Source organism: Coregonus lavaretus, assembly GCF_964263955.1.
Source record: "Coregonus lavaretus genome assembly, chromosome: 8".
NCBI classification, from domain to species: Eukaryota; Metazoa; Chordata; class Actinopteri; order Salmoniformes; family Salmonidae; genus Coregonus; species Coregonus lavaretus.
In genome coordinates, this window is record NC_139995.1 from 23,201,875 (window position 1) to 23,224,922 (window position 23,048).

The following is a 23,048-nucleotide window of genomic DNA, read 5'->3' on the forward strand; positions in this document are numbered from 1 at the left end:
GAAACCAAGATTGAACTCTTTGGCCTGAATGCCAAGCGTCAGGTCTGGAGGAAACCACCATGCTTCACCATCCCTAAGGTGAAGCATGGTGGAGGCAGTATCATGCTGTGGGGATATTTTGCAGTGGCAGGGACTGGGAGACTAGTCAGGATCGAAGGAAAGATGAACGAAGCAAAGTACAGAGAGATCCTTGATGAAAACCTGCTCCAGAGCGCTCAGGACCTCAGACTGGGGCGAAGGCTCACCTTCCAACAGGACAACGACCCTAAGCACACAGCCAAGACAACGCAGGAGTGGCAGGACAAGTCTCTGAATGTCCTTGAGTGGCCCAGCCAGAGCCCGGACCTGAACCCGATCTAACATCTCTGGAGAGACCTGAAATTAGCTGTGCAGCGACGCTCCCCATCCAACCTGTCAGAGCTTGAGAGGATCTGCAGAGGAGAATGGGAGAAACTCCCCAAATACAGGTGTGCCAAGCTTGTAGCGTCATACCCAAGAAGATTTGAGGCTGTCATCGCTGCCAAAGGTGCTTCAACAAAGTACTGAGTAAAGGGTCTGAATACTTATTTAAATGTGATATTTCAGTTTTTTATGTTTAATACATTTGCAGAAATTTTTAAAAACCTGTTTTTGCTTTGTCATTATGGGGTATTGTGTGTAGATTGATGAGGAAAAAATACAATTTAATCAATTTTAGAATAAGGCTGTAACGTAACTGAATGTGGAAAAAGTCAAGGGGTCTGAATACTTTCCGAATGCATTGTAATTCTAATTATGTCATATCATTTTCAAATATTCTGTGACTTGTTGATATTTTGCTGACATTATAAAAGCAGTATGAACTAGAGGAGACAATGGCCTGTGCTTAAAAGTTGTTTTATTGTATTCCAGATCAACAATTAACATTAATAAACCACACTGGAGAACAATTGAGGCAAATATAACAGAAAGTAACACATTAAATGGTGATGCAGGATGGCAGCAGCCACCACATTTCTTTGAATTTACAAAATAAAAATCTAGAGTCCTATCAGATGACAGTGCATTTACATCAATGTTTCACTTGGCTCCATGTGGAAGCATTAGGATCAGAGCAGGAAATCCATGCTTTAGGAGATGACATGCATTGGATCTCACCTGGGGCTGATTTAAGGCTGTGGCTGATGTACATTTACGCTTCTCCCAGGAAATACCCCAACCTCGCAGAACTCTCTGTTTGGTTTTAGCTCTGTTTATAAGGGCTGTTTAGACTCAGTCTGTTACTTAGGGCCAAAGGGGGCACCTCATCTACCACTCTGAGCACATATGTAAAGCACAAGCTGGTTTCCATGCATCTTTCTCCCAACCACTTTCATATCCTTAGGCTGCTCACAGGAGAGATTTGATAGACCCCGATCAGATTTGTTTCTGTTTAAGTTACATGTTTTCTATTTTCCCTTCTCTTTGCTTCTCTGACTTAGTTCTCTGGCCACTGGCACCCTTGCTGCTAACGGAAAAATGTATCGATCCTCTTGCGGCTCCCTCATAATAAAAGCCCGGAATCCGCTGAAAGACATATGAGCTGTTGGTACTGCTGGTCAGGCCAATGAACGCTACGTTCCACAACTCCTGGCCTTTAGAAGAAGCCCCTGTACATGGGGTTCCAGCACTTATCAAAAACAGCAGGACTAAAAATCACACAGAATATAACAAATGTTTTCAAACTCTCTCAGAGAGGAAAGAGATTAATTAAAGAAATGCTCCGGAACTTTGGCGACTACAAATTTCTTTTTTTACCTTACGCTTTGGCCTGGAATTATACATTCATAATCTATGGGAAGAATTACTGTTTTACCTCAATTAGCCATGTATTCCCTAGTTTGAATGCGACTGTTTTTCTGGAAGCTGTGCTGCGCCATTTTCTCAAAATGTTCCCCCACGTGGGCCACCCCCCTAGCAATTTGAGTTCTACAAATGAGCTTCAGCCCCTCACCATTTGAGTGACAGCTAGCAAGATGCATACACAGCAGAGAGAGCGAGAGCGAGAGAGAGAGAGACAGAGAGCAATGACGGGGTGCACATACAGTGAGCTCCATCATTCATTGGACATTTTTTTGTTATTTTGGTTCTGTACTCTTGCACTTTGAGTTTGAAAGGATACAATGACAATGAGGGTGAAGTGCAGACTGTCAGCTTTAATTTGAGGGTATTTTCATACATATCAGATGAACCGTTTAGAAATGACAGCACCTTTTGTACATGGACCCCCCATTTTAAGGTACTACAAGTATTTGTTAAATTGGCTTCACAGATGTGTGTCGTTAGGCAGGTGTATTAATTTGTGTCGTTAGTGAATGCAGGAGAGCTGTTGCTGAATAGTATTGATTCTAGACTTTGCTATTGCCTTTGGAGGTTGTTGTTGGGGTGTGACAACATGAGGAAGACAGCAGTGTCAATGCAAATTAAGCTGGCCGTCATAAGGCTCAGAAATGAAAATCCCTGGCCATGCCCAAGTCAACAGTTTGGTTCATCATTAACAACAAAAAAAAAAATTAACTCAATTATGTCAAAAGACCCGGTACACCAAGGAAGACGACTGTAGTGGATGACCGGAGAATACTCTCTATGGTGAAGAAAACCCCCTTGACAACAGCCCAACAGATCAAAAACACTCTCCTGGATGCAGGTGTAGATGTGTCAAAGTCTACCATACGTAGAAGACTACACCAGCAGGACTACAGAGGGTACACTACAAGATGCAAACCACTGATAAGCCTGAAGAACAGAAAGGCGAGATTACAGTTTGCTAAAAAGCACCTAAAAGAGCCCCAAGAGTTCTGGAAAAAAAGTATTGTGGACAGATGAGACAAAGATTAACATGTACCAGAGGGATGGAAAGAGGAAAGTGTGGAGAAAAAAAAGAAATGCCCATGATCCAAAGCATACCACCTCATCCGTGAAACATGGTGGAGGGGGTGTTATGGCTTGGGCCTGTATGGCTGCCAGTGGAACAGGCTCACTTGTCTTCATCGATGATGTGACTGCAGACAGAAGTAGAACAATGAATGAAAGTCTACAGAAATATTTTATCTGCTCAGATAAAACCAAATGCCTCCAAACTCATTGGACGGCACTTCATCATGCAACAAGACAATGACCCTAAACATACTGCTAGAGCAACGAAGGGGTTTTTGATGGCCAAAAAGTGGAAAATCCTTGACTGGCCGAGTCAATCACCGGATCTGAATCCAATTGAACATGCATTTTACATGCTGAAGAGGAGACTGAAGGCAATAAGTCCCCGAAACAAGCAGGAACTGAAGATGGCTGCAGTACAGGCCTGGCAGAGCATCACCAGGGAAGATACCCAGCGTCTGGTGAAGTCGATGCAGACTTCAAGCAGTCATTGCATGCAAAGGATATGCGACCAAATATGAACAATGATTACTTTATTCTACATTATGTTAAACTGTCCAATGTTTTTTGATGACCGAAAATGGGGGGGACCATGTACAAAAGCTTCTATAATTTCTAAACGGTTCATCCGATATGTATGAAAATACTCTTAAATTAAAGCTGACAGTCTGCACTTCACCCTCGTTGTCATTGTATCATTTCAAACTCAAAGTGCTAGAGTACAGAACCAAAATAACAAAACAATGGTCACTGTCCAATGAATTATGGAGCTCACTGTATCTGCACAGGTAACGTAGTATGTAATTTTCATGGACCACTTTTGGCTCATGAGCGCTACTTTCAGAACTACTGTCGAACTTTATAGACTCTTTTATGAAATCTCATGTGCAAGCATTGCCATCATATGTGAAAGACTCTATAGACTTCATAAACAAGATCTCACCAATAACGGGATTAACAGAATACTGTATTTTGGTCACATTGGATGTCGAGAGTCTATATACCAGCATTCGCCATACGGGGGGGCTGGCAGCCGTAGCTCACTATGTGAGAGCCCTAGATACTAACAAATACCCACCAACAAACTTCATTCTAGAGCTGGCTGAATATGTTTTTACGTATAACTATTTCAGGTTTGATGATGAATACTGCCTCCAAACGAATGGAACATTGATGGGCTCCACATTCGCCCCGAGCTATGCTAACCTTTATGTGGGTAATTTTGAAGAATGTTTTGTTAACAATGAAAACGAAAATCCATTTTTGAATAAAGTCCTGAAGTGGTATCGATATATTGACACAACTTTTTGCATATGGGGAGGAACGGGAGAAGGGCTGTCAGACTTTATGGCATTACTCAATGACATTGACCCCAATCTCAAATTCACTATTGAATGTGACACTAAACGTGTTCATTACCTCGATATGTGGATTGAGAAATCAAATGGAACCCTGTTTACAACTCTGTATTGAAAAGAAACGGACAGAAATACTCTATTACAGGGGGACAGCTTCCACCCTGAGCCATTCAAAAGAGGACTTCCAAGAAGCCAGTTTTTCAGACTGTGCCATATATGCCACTCCACAGAGGACTATCTACAAAAAGCAGCAGAGATGCGCAATAGGTTTCTAAGAAGAGGCTACTCTCCACACTAGCTGAACTGCTACAAAAAAGACCCACTAGCGCTAAAGAACACTCTGTAATGTTCCCCACCACATATACTTTGAACCCGCACAAAGTGGGAGATGCTGTCAAGAAACACTGGCATGTTTTATCATTGGACCCAGCTTTGCCAGCTGAATTTAAGAATCCACCACTTATTGTACAGTGCATTCGGAAAGTATCCAGACCCCTTGACCTTTTCCACATTTTGTTACGTTACAGCCTTATTCTAAAATTGATTAAATTGTTAGTTTTTCTCATCAATCTACACACAATACCCCATAATGACAAAGCAAAAACTGGTTTTTCAAAATTTCTGCAAATGTATTAAACATAAAAAACGGAAATATCACATTTAAATAAGTATTCAGACCCTTTACTCAGTACTTTGTTGAAGCACCTTTGGCAGCGATTACAGCCTCGAGTCTTCTTGAGTATGACGCTACAAGCTTGGCACACCTGTATTTGGGGAGTTTCTCCCATTCTCCTCTGCAGATCCTCTCAAGCTCTGTCAGGTTGGATGGGGAGCTTCGCTGCACAGCTAATTTCAGGTCTCTCCAGAGATCGGGTTCAAGTCCGAGCTCTGGCTGGGCCATTCAAGGACATTTAGAGACTTGTCCCGAAGCCACTCATGCATTGTCTTGGCTGTGTGCTTAGGGTCGTTGTCCTGTGGAAAGGTGAGCCTTCGCCCCAGTCTGAGGTCCTAAGAGCTCTGGAGCAGGTTTTCATCTTTGATCTTTCTGTACTTTGCTCCGTTGATCTTGATCCTGACTAGTCTCCCAGTCCCTGCCGCTGAAACACAGTCCCACAGCATGATGCTGCCACCATCATGCTTCATTGTAGGGATGGTGCCAGGTTTCCTCCAGACCTGACGCTTGGCATTCAGGCCAAAGAGTTCCATCTTGGTTTCATCAGACCAGAGAATCTGAGAGTCCTTTAGGTGCCTTTTGGCAAACTCCAAGCAGGCTGTCATGTGCCTTTTACTGAGGAGTGGCTTCCGTCTGGCCACTCTACCATAAAGGCCTGATTGGTGGAGTGCTGCAGAGATGGTTGTCCTTCTGGAAGGTACTCCCATCTCTACAGAGGAACTCTGGAGCACTGTCAGAGTGACCATCAGGTTCTTGGTCACCTCCCTGACCAAGGCCCTTCTCCCCCGATTGCTCAGTTTGGCCAGGCGGCCAGCTCTAGGAAGAGTCTTGGTGGTTCCAAACTTCTTCCATTTAAGAATGATGGAGGCCACTGTGTTCTTGGGGACCTTCAATGCTGCAGAAATGTTTGGGTACCCTTTCCCAGATCTGACATGCACTGACATGCATTGTCAACTGTGGGGCCTTTCCAAATCATGTCCACTCAATTGAATTTACCACAGGTGGACTCCAATCAAGTTGTAGAAACATCTCAAGGATGATCAATGGAAATAGTATGCACCTGAGGTCAATTTCGAGTCTCATAGCAAAGGGTCTGAATACTTATGTAAATAAGATATTTATGTTTTTATAAACCTGTTTTCACTTTGTCATTATTGGGAATTTTGTGTAGATTGATGAGTGAAAAAAACAATTTAATCCATTTTAGAATAAGGCTGTAATGGAAAAAGTCAAGGAGTCTGAATACTTTCTGAATGCACTGTATATAGGAGAGGTCGCAATTTATGCGATAAACTGGACCATGCCAACTGCCAGCCACAAAAGAAAATGAGCCAGACTATCTTTCGCCCTCTTCCTAATGGTAGCTATAAACGCAGAGGTTGCGCACAGTGCAACAATATGATAATAATAATAATAATATGCCATTTAGCAGACGCTTTTATCCAAAGCGACTTACAGTCATGTGTGCATAAATGTTTACGTATGGGTAGTCCCGGGGATCGAACCCACTACCCTGGCGTTACAAGCGCCATGCTCTACCAATTGAGCTACAGAGGAATGTTTCTGTCACCCACATACAGGAAAACGGTTCCAAATAAATTACATTATTACTTGCTCCACCACCCATGTTATCTACATGATTAAATGTCCATGTGGGCTGTATTATGTAGGTAAAACCTTTCATTCTCTCAAACAGAGAATTAGTGAACATAAAAGGTCAATCAGGAGAAACGACAAGGATTAATTATCCAGTCGCAGTACATTTCAATGAACAAAAACATGACATTTTGACCTTTTAGATTTTGTGGCTTAGAGAAAGTTAAGATATCAGACAGGGGAGGTGATATAAATAAGCAAAAGAGAATGTATTTGGATTTTCACCCTCCAGACATTATTTCCTAAAGGTCTTAATGATGAAATGCCTATGCATGTTATGTTGTAAATGTGAACATTAATTAATGCCACCATTTTTCTTGCGCTGTACCCAATGATTTACGAAAACTTGCTTGATGGGCCGATGTCCTCATTGTGGTTTTACAGACGTGTTTAATACGTTTTATGTACAGACTTCATTAGAATATTTATAAAATGCACATTGTTATATTTGGTAACACTTACTTATTTTCCCTCGACTCCAACCCCATTTGATGCATTGAATGGATGTGGGTGGCGCTATGTCTACATAAGGGTGCTAATAAAAAAACCTCATAAAAGCTGTGACGAAGGCCTTGAGGCCGATACGAAAAGCTTAATAAAGAGCAGTGATACTAGCAAGAGCAGTGTGCGGGTTTCTTCTTTTTTCTCATCTTATTCAACTGTTACCATGCACCTGCAAAAACGATAGCTCAGATGTGCAAGTGCCTTTTGAATTTTAGAACTAATGGCTAAAAACTATACAAAAGTACCGGAGAATCTCTTTAAATACAAGTAGACTTCACTATTGGTCTTAGATGATTTAACACTATCAACAAACATGATACGTTACTCCCCTCAGTACTACCACTGTTAACTGATGACACATGTTATCATTCTGAATAAATTACCTTGTGTTTATCATTAATCATTAAAGTTGTGAGTCATGTGTTTTGAATGAAGGGAATATTCTTTATTTGGCTTGATAATGTATGGCAGTTGGCTAATATGTTCACCTACAACTTGGCTGTAGACATTTCTCACTTGTTCTCTTTGAGATGTACTTTATCTCATACCAACCTGATATATTTTTTTAACTAAATTAAAACACATGGACAGTAAATTAGCAGATATCTTTCCTCCTCAATCTCAGTGTATTCGCTTTCAAAGGATTAGGTCTAATTTATGACAGATGATAAAGGTGAAAAATTATTAGAATCTGTCTCAGACTTTCCATCACTGAAGTGGAACAGTTTCTAGATTTTTGTTTTTCTATCTCTATTGTTTGGCACAGAATAAATTGTGTGTGGATAACAGCTGGTGCACAATATCTAAGGAAGTCTCAAGGTTTTGCTCGCCAGAGGTAGAGTATCTCATGATAAGCTGTAGACCACATTACCTACTAAGAGAGTTTTCATCTATATTCTTCGTGGCTGTTTATTTACCACCACAAACCGATGCTGGCACTAAGACTGCACTCAATGAACTGTATACGGCCATAAGCAAACAGGAAAACGCTCATCCAGAGGCGGCGCACCTAGTGGCCGGGGACTTTAATGCAGGGAAACTTGAATCCGTTTTACCTCATTTCTACCAGCATGTGCAACCAGAGGGAAAAAAACTCTAGACCACCTTTACTCCACACAAAAAGACGCGTACAAAGCTCTCCCTCGCCCTCCATTTGGCAAATCTGACCATAATTATATCCTCCTGATTCCTGGTTACAAGCAAAATCTAAACCAGGAAACACCAGTGACTCGGTCAATAAAAAAGTGGTCAGATGAAGCAGATGCTAAGCTACAGGACTGTTTTGCTAGCACAGACTGGAATATGTTCCAGGATTCTTCCTATGGCATTGAGGAGTACACCACATCAGTCACTTGCTTCATCAATAAGTGCATCGATGACGTCGTCCCCACAGTGACTGTACGTACATACCCCACCCAGAAGCCATGGATTACAGGCAACAACTGAGCTACAGGGTAGAGCTGCCGCTTTCAAGGAGCAGGACTCTAACCCGGAAGCTTATAAGAAATCCCGCTATGCCCTCTGACGAACCATCAAACAGGCAAAGCATCAATACAGGACTAAGATCCAATTGTACTACACTGGCTCCGACGCTCGTTGGATGTGGCAGGGCTTGCAAACTATTACAGACTACAAAGGAAAGCACAGCCGTGAGCTGCCCAGTGACACGAGCCTACCAGACGAGCTAAATTACTTCTATGCTCGTTTCGAGGCAAGTAACACTGAAACATGCATGACAGCATCAGCTGTTCCGGACGACTGTGTGATCAAGCTCCCCGTAGCTGATGTGAGTAAGACCTTTAAACAGGTCAACATTCACAAGGCCGCAGGGCCAGACGGATTACCAGGACGTGTACTCCAAGCATGCACTGACCAACTGGCAAGTGTCTTCACTGACATATTCAACCTCTCCCTGTCTGAGTCTGTAATACCAACATGTTTCAAGCAGACCACCATAGTCCCTGTGCCCAAGAACACTAAGGTAACCTGCCTAAATGACTACCGACCCGTAGCACTCACGTCTGTAGCCATGAAGTGCTTTGAAAGGCTGGTCATGGCTCACATCAAAACCATTATCCCAGAAACCCTAGACCCACTTCAATTTGCATACCACCCCAACAGATCCTCAGAGGATGCAATCTCTGTTGCGCTCCACACTGCCCTTTCACACCTGGACAAAAGGAACACCTATGTGAGAATGATACTCATTGACTACATCTGTTCAACACCATAGTGCCCTCAAAGCTCATCACTACGCTAAGGACCCTGGGACTAAACACCTCCCTCTGCAACTGGATCCTGGACATCCTGACGGGCCGCCCCCAGGTGGTAAGGGTAGGTAACAACACATCCGCCACGCGGATCCTCAACACAGGGGCCCCTCAGGGGTGCGTTCTCAGTACCCTCCTGTACTCCCTCTTCACTCATGACTTCATGGCCAGGCACGACTCCAACACCATCATGAAATTTGCCGATGACACAACAGTGGTAGGCCTGATCACCGACAACGACGAGACAGCCTATAGGGAGGAGGTCAGAGATCTGGCCGTGTGGTGCAAGGACAACAACCTCTCCCTCAATGTGATCAAGACAAAGGAGATGATTGTGGACTACAGGAAAAAGAAGAGGACCGAGCATGCCCCCATTCTCATCGACAGGGCTGTAGAGGGCACGACAGTCGTGAAGAGGGCACGACAAAACCTATTCCCCCTAAGGAGACTGAAAAGATTTGGCATGGGTCCTCAGATCCTTAAAAGGTTCTACAGCTGCACCATCGAGAGCATTCTGACTGGTTGCATCACTGCCTGGTATGGCAACTGCTCGGCCTCCGACCGCAAGGCACTACAGACGGTAGTGCGTACGGCCCAGTACATCACTGGGGCCAAGCTTCCTGTCATCCTGGACCTCTATACCAGGCGGTGTCAGAGGAAGGCCCTAAAGAATGTCAAAGACTCCAGCCACCCTCGTCATAGACTGTTCTTTCTGCTACTGCACGGCTAGGTCCAAGAGGCTTCTAAACAGCCTCTAGCCCCAAGCCATAAGACTCCTGAACATCTAATCAAATGGCTACCCAGACTATTTGCATTGCCCCCCCCCCCCCCCTCCCACCCCCCACCCCTTTTACGCTGCTGCTACTCTCTGTTTATTATCTATGCATAGTCACTTTAATAACTCTACCTACATGTACATATTACCTCAATTACCTCGACTAACCGGTGCCCCCGCACATTGATTTTGTTTAAATATTCTTTCTTAAAACTGCATTGTTGGTTAAGGGCTTGTAAGTAATTATTTCACTGTATGGTCTACACCTGTTGTATTCGACGCATGTGACAAATTATTTTTATTTTTATTTGATATTACCATTTTAGCATATCCCCCTACAAGGCAAGCATTTGTTTTCTTAAATGTGTTTCAAAGAAAGGAGATGATAATCTTTGCCTTTTGAAGTAAATTTCCAAACATTAAGACTGTATCAGGAACTTGAGTAACCAGAGGATCCAAAGATTCAGGACTGAATTAGTGTAACAATTTGGTTGGGGTTTGTGCAATGGATCAAAGGTCTAAAACAATAATGGGAGCAACATGCTAAACAACAGCCTGAGACTTTATTCTCTGAACTCACACATCATCTGAATCAATTATGTAGCAATGATCAACTTCAATCTGGTAAATTAGCATATCACTCACATCCTGTTGACTGACTTCCTGCTTCCTGTCTCTTCCAGCTGCTGTGCTCGACGGTGCAGAAGGCCCTGTTTGAGGAGGAGGAGCATGTGAAGACTCTCTCCCAAAAGGTGCGTTCTCTGGAGAAGGCCAACAGCCACCTGCGGGACAAGGTGAAGAACATGAAGCGCCTGCTACGCCAGGCCAAACGAGACACCAAGGACCAGCAGACCCTCCCACTGAAAGAGCTGCACAACCCCGAGCCCCCCCACCCACACCAAGACACCACAAAGGACCAGAAAAGACCCGCCCTCAAAAAGATCCTCACCAATACGCTAAAAAACTGAGCCCAAACCCGCCCCTACCACCACCACCTGTTGCACTGCAGACATGGACAGGCTTTATAAAAGGACATAAGGACTGTATAGAATGTGACATCAGGAGAAGGAGAAGTAGGCTAAAGACAGGTACTGTATGTAATAGTGTATGTATGTAATGTCAAAAGTTATGGAGATAGAGGAATTGCATACCCTTAGTGTGATGCAGACTAATGACACCTCTGTTGCAAGAAAGTCCATTCAGCAAATCAGAAATGTTTTGTATGCTGAAAAAAACAACGATGGAGGTTTCTTATTATTTTTCCCTTCGATAATATAATACTATAGAATAGCCTTCATAATTTCTAAATATAAATCCAGTCATTTCACACACATATACTCTGTATGGATCTATAAGGAATGCCTACACTACAATATGATAAGCATTTCTTGTCATTGCATTCACATTGTGTCACTCTGTTCTTACCACAGGAAGAGTAGCAGGACAATTTGAGGAGAATGTTGTCTTGGATCAAATGTGATTTCCACACACAGGCTGAGACAGCACTCATGCTTCATTATGACTCACTGGTTATAGACGGGTTGTTTGTTTAGCAACAAAACTGACGCTTGCGCAACTATGGGGCAAAACAGACAGGGTTGGCTTAGATTGTTGACAACATGTAAGCTGTATTTAGTCTCCAAATGTTTATTGAAAATATAAATACATTTGCAAAATGAGCACTTCTCTCAAATACGTCGTTACACTTTTCGGGTAGCTAGCTAGTGAATTTTAGCCATATTGGCATTGACATGATATCAGTGAAAACACCTCAAAACAAGATATGGTATCAAGAACAACATAAAACTAGCTGAAACGAGCCAGCAACGAATCACAACATGGCATCTTCTTGTCATTGTTGCTAGCTATCTGATCGTTCAGAATCATAACAAAGCACGGCTTCTGGCCACATAGATGCGCACTCATAATTTCCATGACGTTGTCAGCCAACCAGTCTATACAACTGCTTTGTTACAAAAATGCATGCTGGGGGATATGGTCATCACAAAGTCTCATCCCACCGGGCCTTACTAACCCTCTATCTCATCCAAACCTTGCTCCCATATCCCCCCTTTTATAGGTCCCCTCATCTCAATACCATAGAGTAGAGGTCAGTGCTGCCTCTGTGAAGCCTTATCCTCCTTTGAGGATATAATATTGAAAAAATAAAAAACATTCAGATAAATAAGGTGAGGCTTTTGACCTATGCTGACAGGTCAAAGTCTCACTCTGTAATTTTTACACACCTCTCACACCCCAAACATGCCCAGGCAAAATACTCTGCCTTCCTGCTGGCAGGGTTTTCCCCAGAGTGGAGTTCGATGCCAGTCACCATGCCAGGTAAGATGCTGCCATGGTAGTGGGAAAGTCAAGGCAAGGCCTGCAGGTGTGCTGCCAATACCATGCCAAGGACCTCACACTGCTGCCCTGAAGATGCTGAACCCAAAACAGTCATACTGGTTAAGAACATCTGTAAAATTACTTGAGTGTTACATGTAAAAGGTTACATTCTGTCCTTAACAACTGATGTTGGATCACCTCCACAGAGTACAGGAAGTTTGATTTAATGACTACACAGACGATAGACAACACAGATGCTAAACTCTTAATACTGTATCTATGGCTCTGATAAGCTCTCCCTTCCCTTCCCTCCCCAGTCCCAACCATAACCATTACACACTAAACAACAAGAGCTGCCTTGGACCAGTTAGGACAGAGTCTACGGAACCGTCTCTTTTAACACAGCACACCCAACACTGTCACTGCACTTACAGGAAATCAATCATCAAGCCCTGGAACTGTTAACACAGGGGTAGTGTATGGTTGGCCGTAGGAACAGGGAAACACACTTCTCATGGCATATTAAATAATATTAATATGATTTTTAAAAGCACGCTCTTATCAGCAAGGATATCTAGGGGTTTTAAATTCTGTTGAAATCTAGCCGTTTCTCATTTTACCAGTTATATGGGTATTATTAACCAATAATAACTTTATCTCAAGGGCTTCCAGGTTTATTGTTTATTTTTTTATGATTCCAGCTTTTTGTTGGTGGTTTCATACAGTTCGATTGAGTGAAAATGTAGTTTTTATATTTGAAACAGGGTGCTGAGCACTCAATAAATACAACCACTAGCCAATGAGGTGTAATGTGGTACAGTAAAATATTTTTCTGTGTCAGAACTGAGAGGCGTCCCTAGTCTCCTATTATATGTGCTGTACTTGGCTTTTATGTTTGTCCTCTTCAAACAATAAGCATTTGGTTATATATATATATATATATATATATATATATATATATATATATATATATATATATATATTATATATATTCATGTATGATAGCAAATAATGAAAAAAATTAAAATGTGTATTGCCATCTTGCAGATTTTCAATAGTATGAGCTTGTAGTTTTATTATTAGCGAAAATGTTGTGATTGACTTCCAGGGATCCATATCTAGCATCGCAAAGATCAACACTGTTCATTCCCTAAATCTGATCCTTGCCACATACAGTATCTCATTAAAGACCAGTACTGATTAGCAACAACCAGGTCACTGCATCCCGATCGAACAAGATTATCATAATCGAGCAAAGTAATTAAATCCAATGTCTGCAAGACATCAACATTTTGCACACTTCAGACACATTGAGGCTCTTACGATATGGCAGGTGTTGTACACTATATATACAAAAGTATGTGGACACCCCTTCAGATTAGTGGATTCAGCTATTTCAGCCACATCCGTTGCGGACAGTTGTATAAAATCGAGCACACAGCCATGCTATCTCCATAGACAAACATTGGCAGTATAATGGCCTTACTGAATAGCTCAGTAACTTTCAATGTGGCACTGTCATAGGATGCCACCTTTCCAACAAGTCAGTTCGTCAAATTTCTGCCCTGCTAGAGCTGCCTCGGTCAACTGTAAGTGCTGTTATTGTGAAGGGGAAACATCTAGGAGCAACAATGGCTCAGCCGCAAGGTGGTAGGACACAGAAGCTCACAGAATTGGACCGCCGAGTGCTGAAGCGCGTAGAGCGTAAAAATCGTCTGTCCATGGTTGCAACACTCTCTACCGAGTTCCAAACTGCCTCTGGAAGCAACTTCAGCACAAGAACTGTTCGTCAGTTTCCATGGCTGAGCAGCCGCACACAAGCCTAAGATCACCATGCGCATTGCCAAGCGTCAGCTGGAGTGATGAATCAGGCTTCACCATTTGGCAGTCCGATGGACGAATCTGGGTTTGGCGGATGCCAGGAGAACGCTACCTGCCCCAATGCATAGTGCCAACTGTAAAGTTGGCCGTTTTTAATGGTTTGGGTTAGGCCCCTTAGTTCCAGTGATGGGAAATCTTAACTCTACAGCATACAATGACATTCTAGACGATTCTGTGCTTCCAACTTTGTGGCAACACTTTGGGGAAGGCCCTTTCCTGTTTCAGCATGACAGTGCCCCCGTAAACAAAGCTAGGTCCATACAGAAAATGTCTGCTTGTATATTTAGTAGTGAATCCGCCGATAGGAACATCGCTGAAAGACATCCAATGGCTCTATCGAACAAGGACAACCATATCAATACACCGGAAGCCGCCATAGGGTGTATCATTCAGCACGCGAAGACCTGCCTTCCTCCTGGGCAATTATGTGTGAAACACATCTCACTGTCCTATAAATGCCACAGACATGATGAAAACAAGCCCAGATTCCCCCAGGGTGAAATTCCCCTTTAACGTCAGCTAGCTAACTGACCTAGCGAGCAGTGGCGGTAGGCACAGTTTTAAGATGAGGGATGACGTATTTTAAATTATATTTTTAACATTTCTATTACAGCATATTGGATGACTGTCATTCACCCGGCTCAATGTAACATCGATAGGTTTAGGTTACTACATGATACTCCAATTCTCCCTATACCCATCATGAAGTTGCTACAACCTAGCCTACAAATGAAAGTTTACAACGTAGGTGCAAAGGTTGAGAGAAATTTGAGTAATCAAGGTGACAGACAGTGATACATTTAATACCGCCTTGCACACTCTTGCCAGCATCTAGCTGATCTAGGTTGTAGTCATTAGTCCAACAGTTGCAAACAAGAGTTGCTATTGGACAAATTCAGGTATGTTTATCCCAGTTTCGTTCTGTTTGCTTCCGTTTAAGAAATGTTTTTCAACAGAATCTGCGAAATGAATACATCCCTGATCACACGCAAACACAGAACTAGCAGCCACATATACTGTAAACAGTACCTTTCCAAGCCAGACCTTCATACCATAACCGCTAACCGCTACACACAGCCTACATCATTGTCAACATAGCTACTAGAACTAACACGTTAGTAAACTCGCTACAATCAAAAATGTACCTTGACTTGGAAGAGTTCCAGTGTTGGATAGCCATAGCCAGCTAGCTAACATAGCATCCCTCTCTGTTTGAACCGGGTGTTTGAGTGGGCTAAACTAGCTAGCTAGGTGCATTTGCTAGCTGTGAACGTGAAAGCAAATAAACAACTAAATATGTGACTCGTTTCAGGAAACTAGGCGTATGCCGCACGTCACTACTTCACAGGAGAGGCATTTGAACATAACATGAGCTGCTCAGTATGTGTTGGTAATCCTTTCTAACGCGGCTTTTTTGAAGGATATCATGCAAAAGTGTTGCTAATGCTCTCCACTTTCTGGAGGACGATCGTGCCATGCTGACTCCCTCTGACTCTGAAAATGAATCAGACGATGAGGAAATCCCTGATTTAGGTAAAAACATTTTCATTGAAACAGACATTGTAGAGTCTTCTGAAACGGTGATCAACAGTGTTGATCGAGTTTTGAAATCAGTGGAATGCCCGGTGGAAGCAGAGTTTGACAGCTAAGGAGATGGAGAAAATTCTGGCGTTTGATTGCAATTATGCACACAGATGGCTGTTGTATAAAACACCTGTCTCCGGACTACATCTTCAAACTAAGGGCAACCATGGCATCCGTGACAGAGAGGGAGAATCGTTCATCCATGCATATAGGTAAGAGAGTCTAGCTAGCTAAATTTTCAGATATTATACATTTCTAATTTTGTCAGAAAGTCGCTTTCATTGCAAGTTAAAGCGTACTGTTAGCTAGCTAGCTAACGTTAGCTGGCTGGCTCGCTGGCTAACTTTACGTGTATGATCTGTGTAGTAATATTTGTATCTCAGAAAGCTATTTATATTGCTAGTTATAGCCTAATGTTAGCCAGCTAGAGAATTGGGAGTATGTCCAACCAGCCTCACAACCGCAGACCTCGTGTAACTACGCCAGTCCAGGACCACCACATCCAGCATCTTTACCTGCGGGATCGTCTGAGACCAGCCACCCGGACAGCTGATGAAACTGAGGACTAATTCTGTCTGTAATAAAGCCCTTTTGTGGGGAAAAACTCATTCTGATTGACTGGGCCTTTCTCCGCAGAGGGTCATGTGAAATCCATAGATTAGGGCCTAATGAATATATTTCAATTGACTGATTTCCTTATATGAACTGTAACTCAGTAAAATCGTTGAAATTGTTGCATGTTGCGTTTATATTTTTGCTCACAATATATAGTGAAAGAACTAGATATATAATCTACAGATTATCACCTCCTGTTCCCAGAGAGCTATATAGGACAGGGCTGATATACAGATATGATAACGCAGTCAGCCAAAGAGCTTTCAGCACAGAGATGAAGTGAAGTTCCATGTTAGACTGAGGCATGAAAGCAGTCTCATCCCTCTCCACCCCCGCCACTTGGAGTAGATTTGTGGTGTACACTATACCTTAGAACTAGACTGGAGGATCAGTGAATCCATGGGATTTCCTGGAGCCATTGGTAAACAGTTGAGGAGAATTTGTTTGGGATTTAGAATTCCAAGGGGTGCCATATTGACACCAAAGGTTACTAAATGATTACATGCATATTGTCATGGAATGTTTGGTGCCAACGAGGATAGTTTGCCAAACTCTTTTTATCTATGGCTCTGGTATTTCAACATAGATGTGTACAACCAAATGTTAGAGCTATCACTGGGAGAACTTAGTTGCAAAGAGAGCATGCAGAACAGACAAGATGTTTCCTCTGTTCTGCTCTGTGACGGCTTGTGATAGATTCCTTCTGGCATTTATGGGGTCTTCAATGTGATACAAAGTGAATAAATCATGATCTCTTCTGCATGAATACAAAGCAGGATTCTAAACAGATTTGGACCTTTTCCTCAAGAACCTTTTGTACAGAGTTGGGTATAGTGACGGAGGAAGGATCATTTCCAATCTGGAATAATCTTGGCAGACCGTTTTCTATAAAAACGCTCAACACGATTTCCAGGAGAGAACTGAACCCAATCTCTTCCATATGGGGCTGTTTCATAAAAGAGAGGGAAAATGGGAGCAAAACTCAGAAATGACCACATTGAAAACACATTTTACAGTGTGTAAGCCTATTCCAGTGGTGAAAAGGGAGACATATCACAGAGAATATGAGCGTGGGGGACTTTTACGAGCCCTTTCTCTCTGTTTGGGGCCTCTGGCGGGCCTTGGTTGACCTCCGAAAGGGGAGACAGTTACAGAATATAACTCTCCCCATTTCTCCCCTCCTCTCTCTCTCTCAAAGCACTACATTAGATGGTTTTGGAATATGTCATAGCCCTGTGGAAGTGGGCCAAAGATGATATACATGTACATACGCTGCCTTTTCAACATAAAACCCTCTCGCACCGGCAAGCTACAAAACAGATGTCAGACAATATGGCCGCATTTGTGGTGGTCCTCCCTGGCGCATTCAGCCTAATTATAGACCTGGTTTATTTATTTTATTTTATTTATGTGTTTTGGGATTTTGTTGTTTTTATGTCTCTTCGTAAACTTTTTCATTCAATTTAAATGTTGGAGTAGTCTGATTGCTGGTATAATAGACGGTAAGGGGATTTTCTGTCAGACTTCTCTTGAAAATAGAGCATTAATTATCTATGTAAAATAGTTAGGCTGGGTTTCAATCTAATCTCGGGTTATAGGCATTGCGGTTTTCAAAGACATTTTCCCATTCATGGTAAACGCTGTATATGTTGGCTCAATCAGAAATTACCTTTACAAGCTGCAATGCCTATAACCCATGATCGGATTGAATCCTGGCATAATTTCATGCAATATACAATTCCATACACATACAGTTCGTGAGAACCTCATTAGGTTCTCAAACCATCATTGTATCACTTCTATGTATATTTTTCAATCTCTGTCTCTCCCTCGCTCCTGTTTCCTCCTGTCATCTGTCTCAGCACTCTACCTTGTGTTATTAGACAGTTGAGAAAAACAAATGATTGAAGAAAGTGAGATGGCACCCTGTTCCCTATAAAGTGCACTACTTTCGACCAGAGCACTATGGGTCCCCGTATGATACATGTTTCATTGTGTAATGGTGGAACCTGTGATACATCACCTCCTGAAGATATTATATGAATCGCTTTGCAACAGTGCACAGTTTGGAGGTGTCAGTTGTTGTATACAGAAATGCCAATGAAGCATCATTGGTTTGAATCTACTCAAATGTACATTATGGAACCCTAACCCTGACAAGCTCAGCTCAGATTTGAAGTGTATACATGCCTTTGTCTGTATCCTAGTGCTTCTACAGCTGAGTGCGTTTCAGCTAGGACTAGGTGATTTCCATCATTGCTTGTCTATGTCTTTTTCAATAAGGAGCAGGGAAATGTGTATTTTCCTCTGGTCAAAAGTAGTGCACTATAAAGGGAATAGTGTGCTATTTGGGATGTAGATATGGAGATATTATACAGAGTAATTATTTTGTTGGCAAATACAGATAGTGTCTAGTTAATAAGATTCCTCTCAACTCGCTCAACCAACTCCCTCCCCCCCAAAAATAAATTCTGACAATTACATAGAATCCTTTTCATGGCTTCTAAATTCTGCTAAGTGGTTTAAAAGCTGGTGGGTGTTGTTGATAAAACGGACTGTCTAGTTAATAGGAGGAATTGTGATATTGAAGCACTGAAGGAAACACCAGGGTTGCATCCCAAATGGCACCCTTTTCCCTATGTAGTGCACTCATTTTGAACAGTGACCATAAGGCTCTGGTCAAAAGTAGTGCACTATGTAGGGAATAGCGGGCCATTTGGGACATAAACCAACTCTTCTACACCATGAAGTTCAAAGTGCATTACCTCATATAAAATGCTCTTTGCTCCATCAGGCATCCGTATGTACAATCTTACTTACTGGTTATGTCATACATTACAAAGTATATTAACTCAATATAATAAGGATTTTATTCATCCAACCTAAGAGACATCTACCATGTGAACATGAACAGTCTCTGGTCTAGGTCACATCTGCTTCTGTTGGTAATTACTCAAATATGTACCATAGGAGCCAACACTTCCTTTTATGCACAGGAATTCCAGTTCCTTTATGTTTTTAATCACTCACCCTACAATAAAACCCCAGAAGAAATGCACTTGGTGTCAGTCTCTGGCATGCCAGTGTGATTTTCCAACATTCCTTCAGGAGCACTGGCAAGCAGCTTGTACAGCTCCAAAGTTGTATGATACATGTTTAATTGTTTAATGGTGGAACCTGTGATACATCACCTCCTGAAGATATTATATGAATCGCTTTGCATCAGTGCACAGTTGTTGTATACAGAAATGCCAATGAAGCATCATTGGTTTGAATCTACTCAAATGTATATTATGGTAACCCTAACCCTGACAGGCTCAGCTCAGATTTGAAGTACATGCATGCCTTTATATCTTAGTGCTTCTCCAGCTGAGTGCGTTTCAGCAAGGACTAGGTGATTTCCATCATTGCTTGTCTATGTCTGTTTCAATAAGGAGCAGGGAAGTGTGTATTTATCTTCTGAGGCTGCTGTCGTTCCTCTAGTTATCTGTCAGACGATGATTACAATACCAGGCCTCCTAAAACCTGCCTCATATGCAGTCCCCCAAAAGGAGAAGAAAAAACCAATACCCATCAGGCCGAGACAAAAGCTGCTCTGACATGAGCTGTATCTCTCTATACAGAGTAGGATACTGGTGCTCTCTCCTGACTAAACGACTCAGACAGTGCAGACAGTTACAGTGCCTTCGCATGAGGATATCACACACGCTCACATCTGGGATAGTCATTGAAAACTCTGACAAAGTACATACCCTCAAAGTTTGCCGATGACACACACACCAGTCTCATACACACAGTCTCAAACACATTGGTGTTGGTATGCTCAGCACACATCAGTAAAATACACTGTTATGGTTATTGGCATGGAGGGAGGGAGCAGCACATGTCAGCTCAGTTCTGCAGAGGAAAATGACTCATGCCAGTTGTTTTTTCAGTGCTCATCCCTTCCCGTTTAAATAACACCTGCCGGATTACCACCCAAAAGGCCTACAGTATATACAGTCAGCATCGGGAATGTTTACACTACAGATGTAGGATCTTAATTTTAGCAAGTTTGCTATAGCAGGAAAGTAATCCTGCCGCAAGAGGAAATTTAAATTATTATGTGGATTGTAATTAATTGACATTTCTCATAAGGGAAAATCAAGTCTGAAAATTCAAAGTGGAAATTACAAACTTCAGAATCCTTGTTAAAATTCAAATACACTACAAATGTAAAATGTCCTGCATTGCAGGAACATTCTCCTGCAACAAGGTGATCAAATTAAGATCCTACATCTGTATTGATCAGATTCTGCTTGGATTGTATATTTGTTTTTGTGTATGTTGTTCTGTATTGTGAAGGTTTACTGTATGTACAGCATATGTGAAATTCCTTGCTTTCCTTTGCTTTCCCTGCTTCCCTTGCTTTCCTAGGCTCTACATTTAGCCTTGCTATTAAGAGTTAATTTATGCTAAACTACGGAGGAGCACCACAATGAATTGATTGCAAAGAAAAGCAGGGGAGAAGGAGCTGGAACCAGGTGGGGGAAGTTCATGTAACCATGGAGGGAAATGTGCAATATTTTCACTGGCTCTGACATCAAGCTGTACAAACAGAAGGATCCTGGGTATTTTTAACAGACAAAGAAACACGGCGGCCAATAAGAAGTAGACTTCAGCGTTACATTCAGTGGATGCTCGCCTGAGTAATGTAGCTAGTTGATCACAAACAGCATATAAGAATGTGTGAGGCTTTTGTCCACCATATGTGCATGCATGCGTGTGTCTGTCTGTGTGTCAGTGTATCTGTATGTGTGTGTGTCAGTGTGTCTATGTGTTCTTTGGACTTTGACTAAACTGTACACCTTCAGGCTCCCAGTCCTCTCTCCTGTAGACAATAAAAGCATTGCACTGCCAAGGAAAGCTAAGCTGGCTGCATGTTAAATGGTGAGCTGCAGGCAGAGCTAACCACAACACTCTCCTAATGAAGGGATGGTCCAGTGCCAGGTCACAGCAGCTCTCTGTCAGGAAGAGGAGACAGAGAGAGTTATACTTTTTACACAGATGACTGGTCTGTAATGTGAATGTGGTTATTTTACATCTCAGCATATTATTGGATGTTGAAGATATTGAGCAGTTGTTATATACAGACATGCCAATGAAAAATCATTGGTTTGAATAATCACATTATTCCTCTAACAGGTGTTTAGAGGCGATGGCCGCACACACTATAATTTTTTTGCATAATACAAAAATCACTATCAAAATCTGTCTGTTTAAGCTAGAGATATAGTTTTTTGCAAGTTCACATGTGGAGGTTTTTCACCTATGAAATTGCAAATGTGATTTTCACGTGTAATTGTTTTTCACACGTGAAACCACAATTCCACATGTGAAACTGCAATTCTCCTCACATGTGAAAAGGTGGTGTTAACATGGTTTTGCGTGTGAAATGTAAGCTCAGCATGTTTTTTTTGTAAGAGCTCACTTTCTTGGAATCCGAGGGTCAATTTCAGAATGTGCCTATTTATAGTTTAAATTCCCCAACTGCTGTTGGGATATCGCTGCTTAGGGGGAAACTGATCGGCCTATTTCGGGATGATGTAATTCATGTAGGGCTTCAACACATCTGTGGGGAGGTGGGAGGAAGAAAGGTTCACATGCTGATATCTGTTTCTCAGCCCAATGTCAGCCAACTGTCATTCACCCTGGCCAGGCTGGTGAGGTAATGGCAATCAGATCTCCCTGTCTGCTGGACTGTGGACTGTGAACCCGGAGGCCAGAGCAGCTTCATCCAGAGAGCCAGAGAGGAGACATGGGACTTCGACCGAACACACTGAACTCCTGACCATGTGCTCATTCCCAACCCTCCCTCGCTCCACTTCCTCCTACTCTCCCCCTTCATCCCTCCCTCATCCCCTCCCTCCCTCCCAGACCAGGTCAGCAGGTTCAGATACACAGAGAGGGAGCGAAAGAGACAGAAAGAGACAGAAAAGAGAAAGAGAGAGAATGACACAGCAAGCAAGGGAAAGAAGAGAGAGGGAGAGAAACATTGACAGAAAGAGAGAGAGGGAGGCAGGATGAAATCAAATCAAATTGTATTTGTCACATGCGCCGAATACAACAGGTGTAGACCTTACAGTGAAATGCTTACTTACAAGCCCTTAACCAACAATGCAATTTCAAGAAAGAATACCAAAAAAAATATCACAAAAAAATATGAAATAAAATAATACGAAATAAAAGTGAAAAATAATTAAAGAGCAGCAGTAAAAATAACAATAGCGAGGCTATATACAGGGGGTACCGGTACCGAGTCAATGTGCGGGGGCACCGGTTAGTCGAGGTAATTGAGGTAATATGTACATGTAGGTAGAGTTATTAAAGTGACGATGCGTAGATAATAAACAGAGAGTAGCAGCAGCGTAAAAGAGGGGGGCAGTGCAAATAGTCTGGGTAGCCATTTGATTAGATGTTCAGGAGTCTTATGGCTTGGGGTTAGAGGCTGTTTAGAA

General features: G+C 42.3%; 1 protein-coding gene across 1 annotated transcript in view; it reads left to right on the forward strand.

Moving 5' to 3' along the window:
* Positions 1 to 11,099, forward strand: part of LOC311133545 (coiled-coil domain-containing protein 3-like) — a gene marked incomplete at both ends in the record, with an annotated part of 44,353 nt that extends 33,254 nt beyond the window's left edge. Inside the window, one exon of the mRNA XM_084167049.1 lies at positions 10,815 to 11,099. Coding sequence (XP_084023175.1) covers positions 10,815 to 11,099 — 285 coding nt within the window. The remainder of the gene's footprint in view (positions 1 to 10,814) is intronic.
* Positions 11,100 to 23,048: the final 11,949 nt, after the last annotated feature.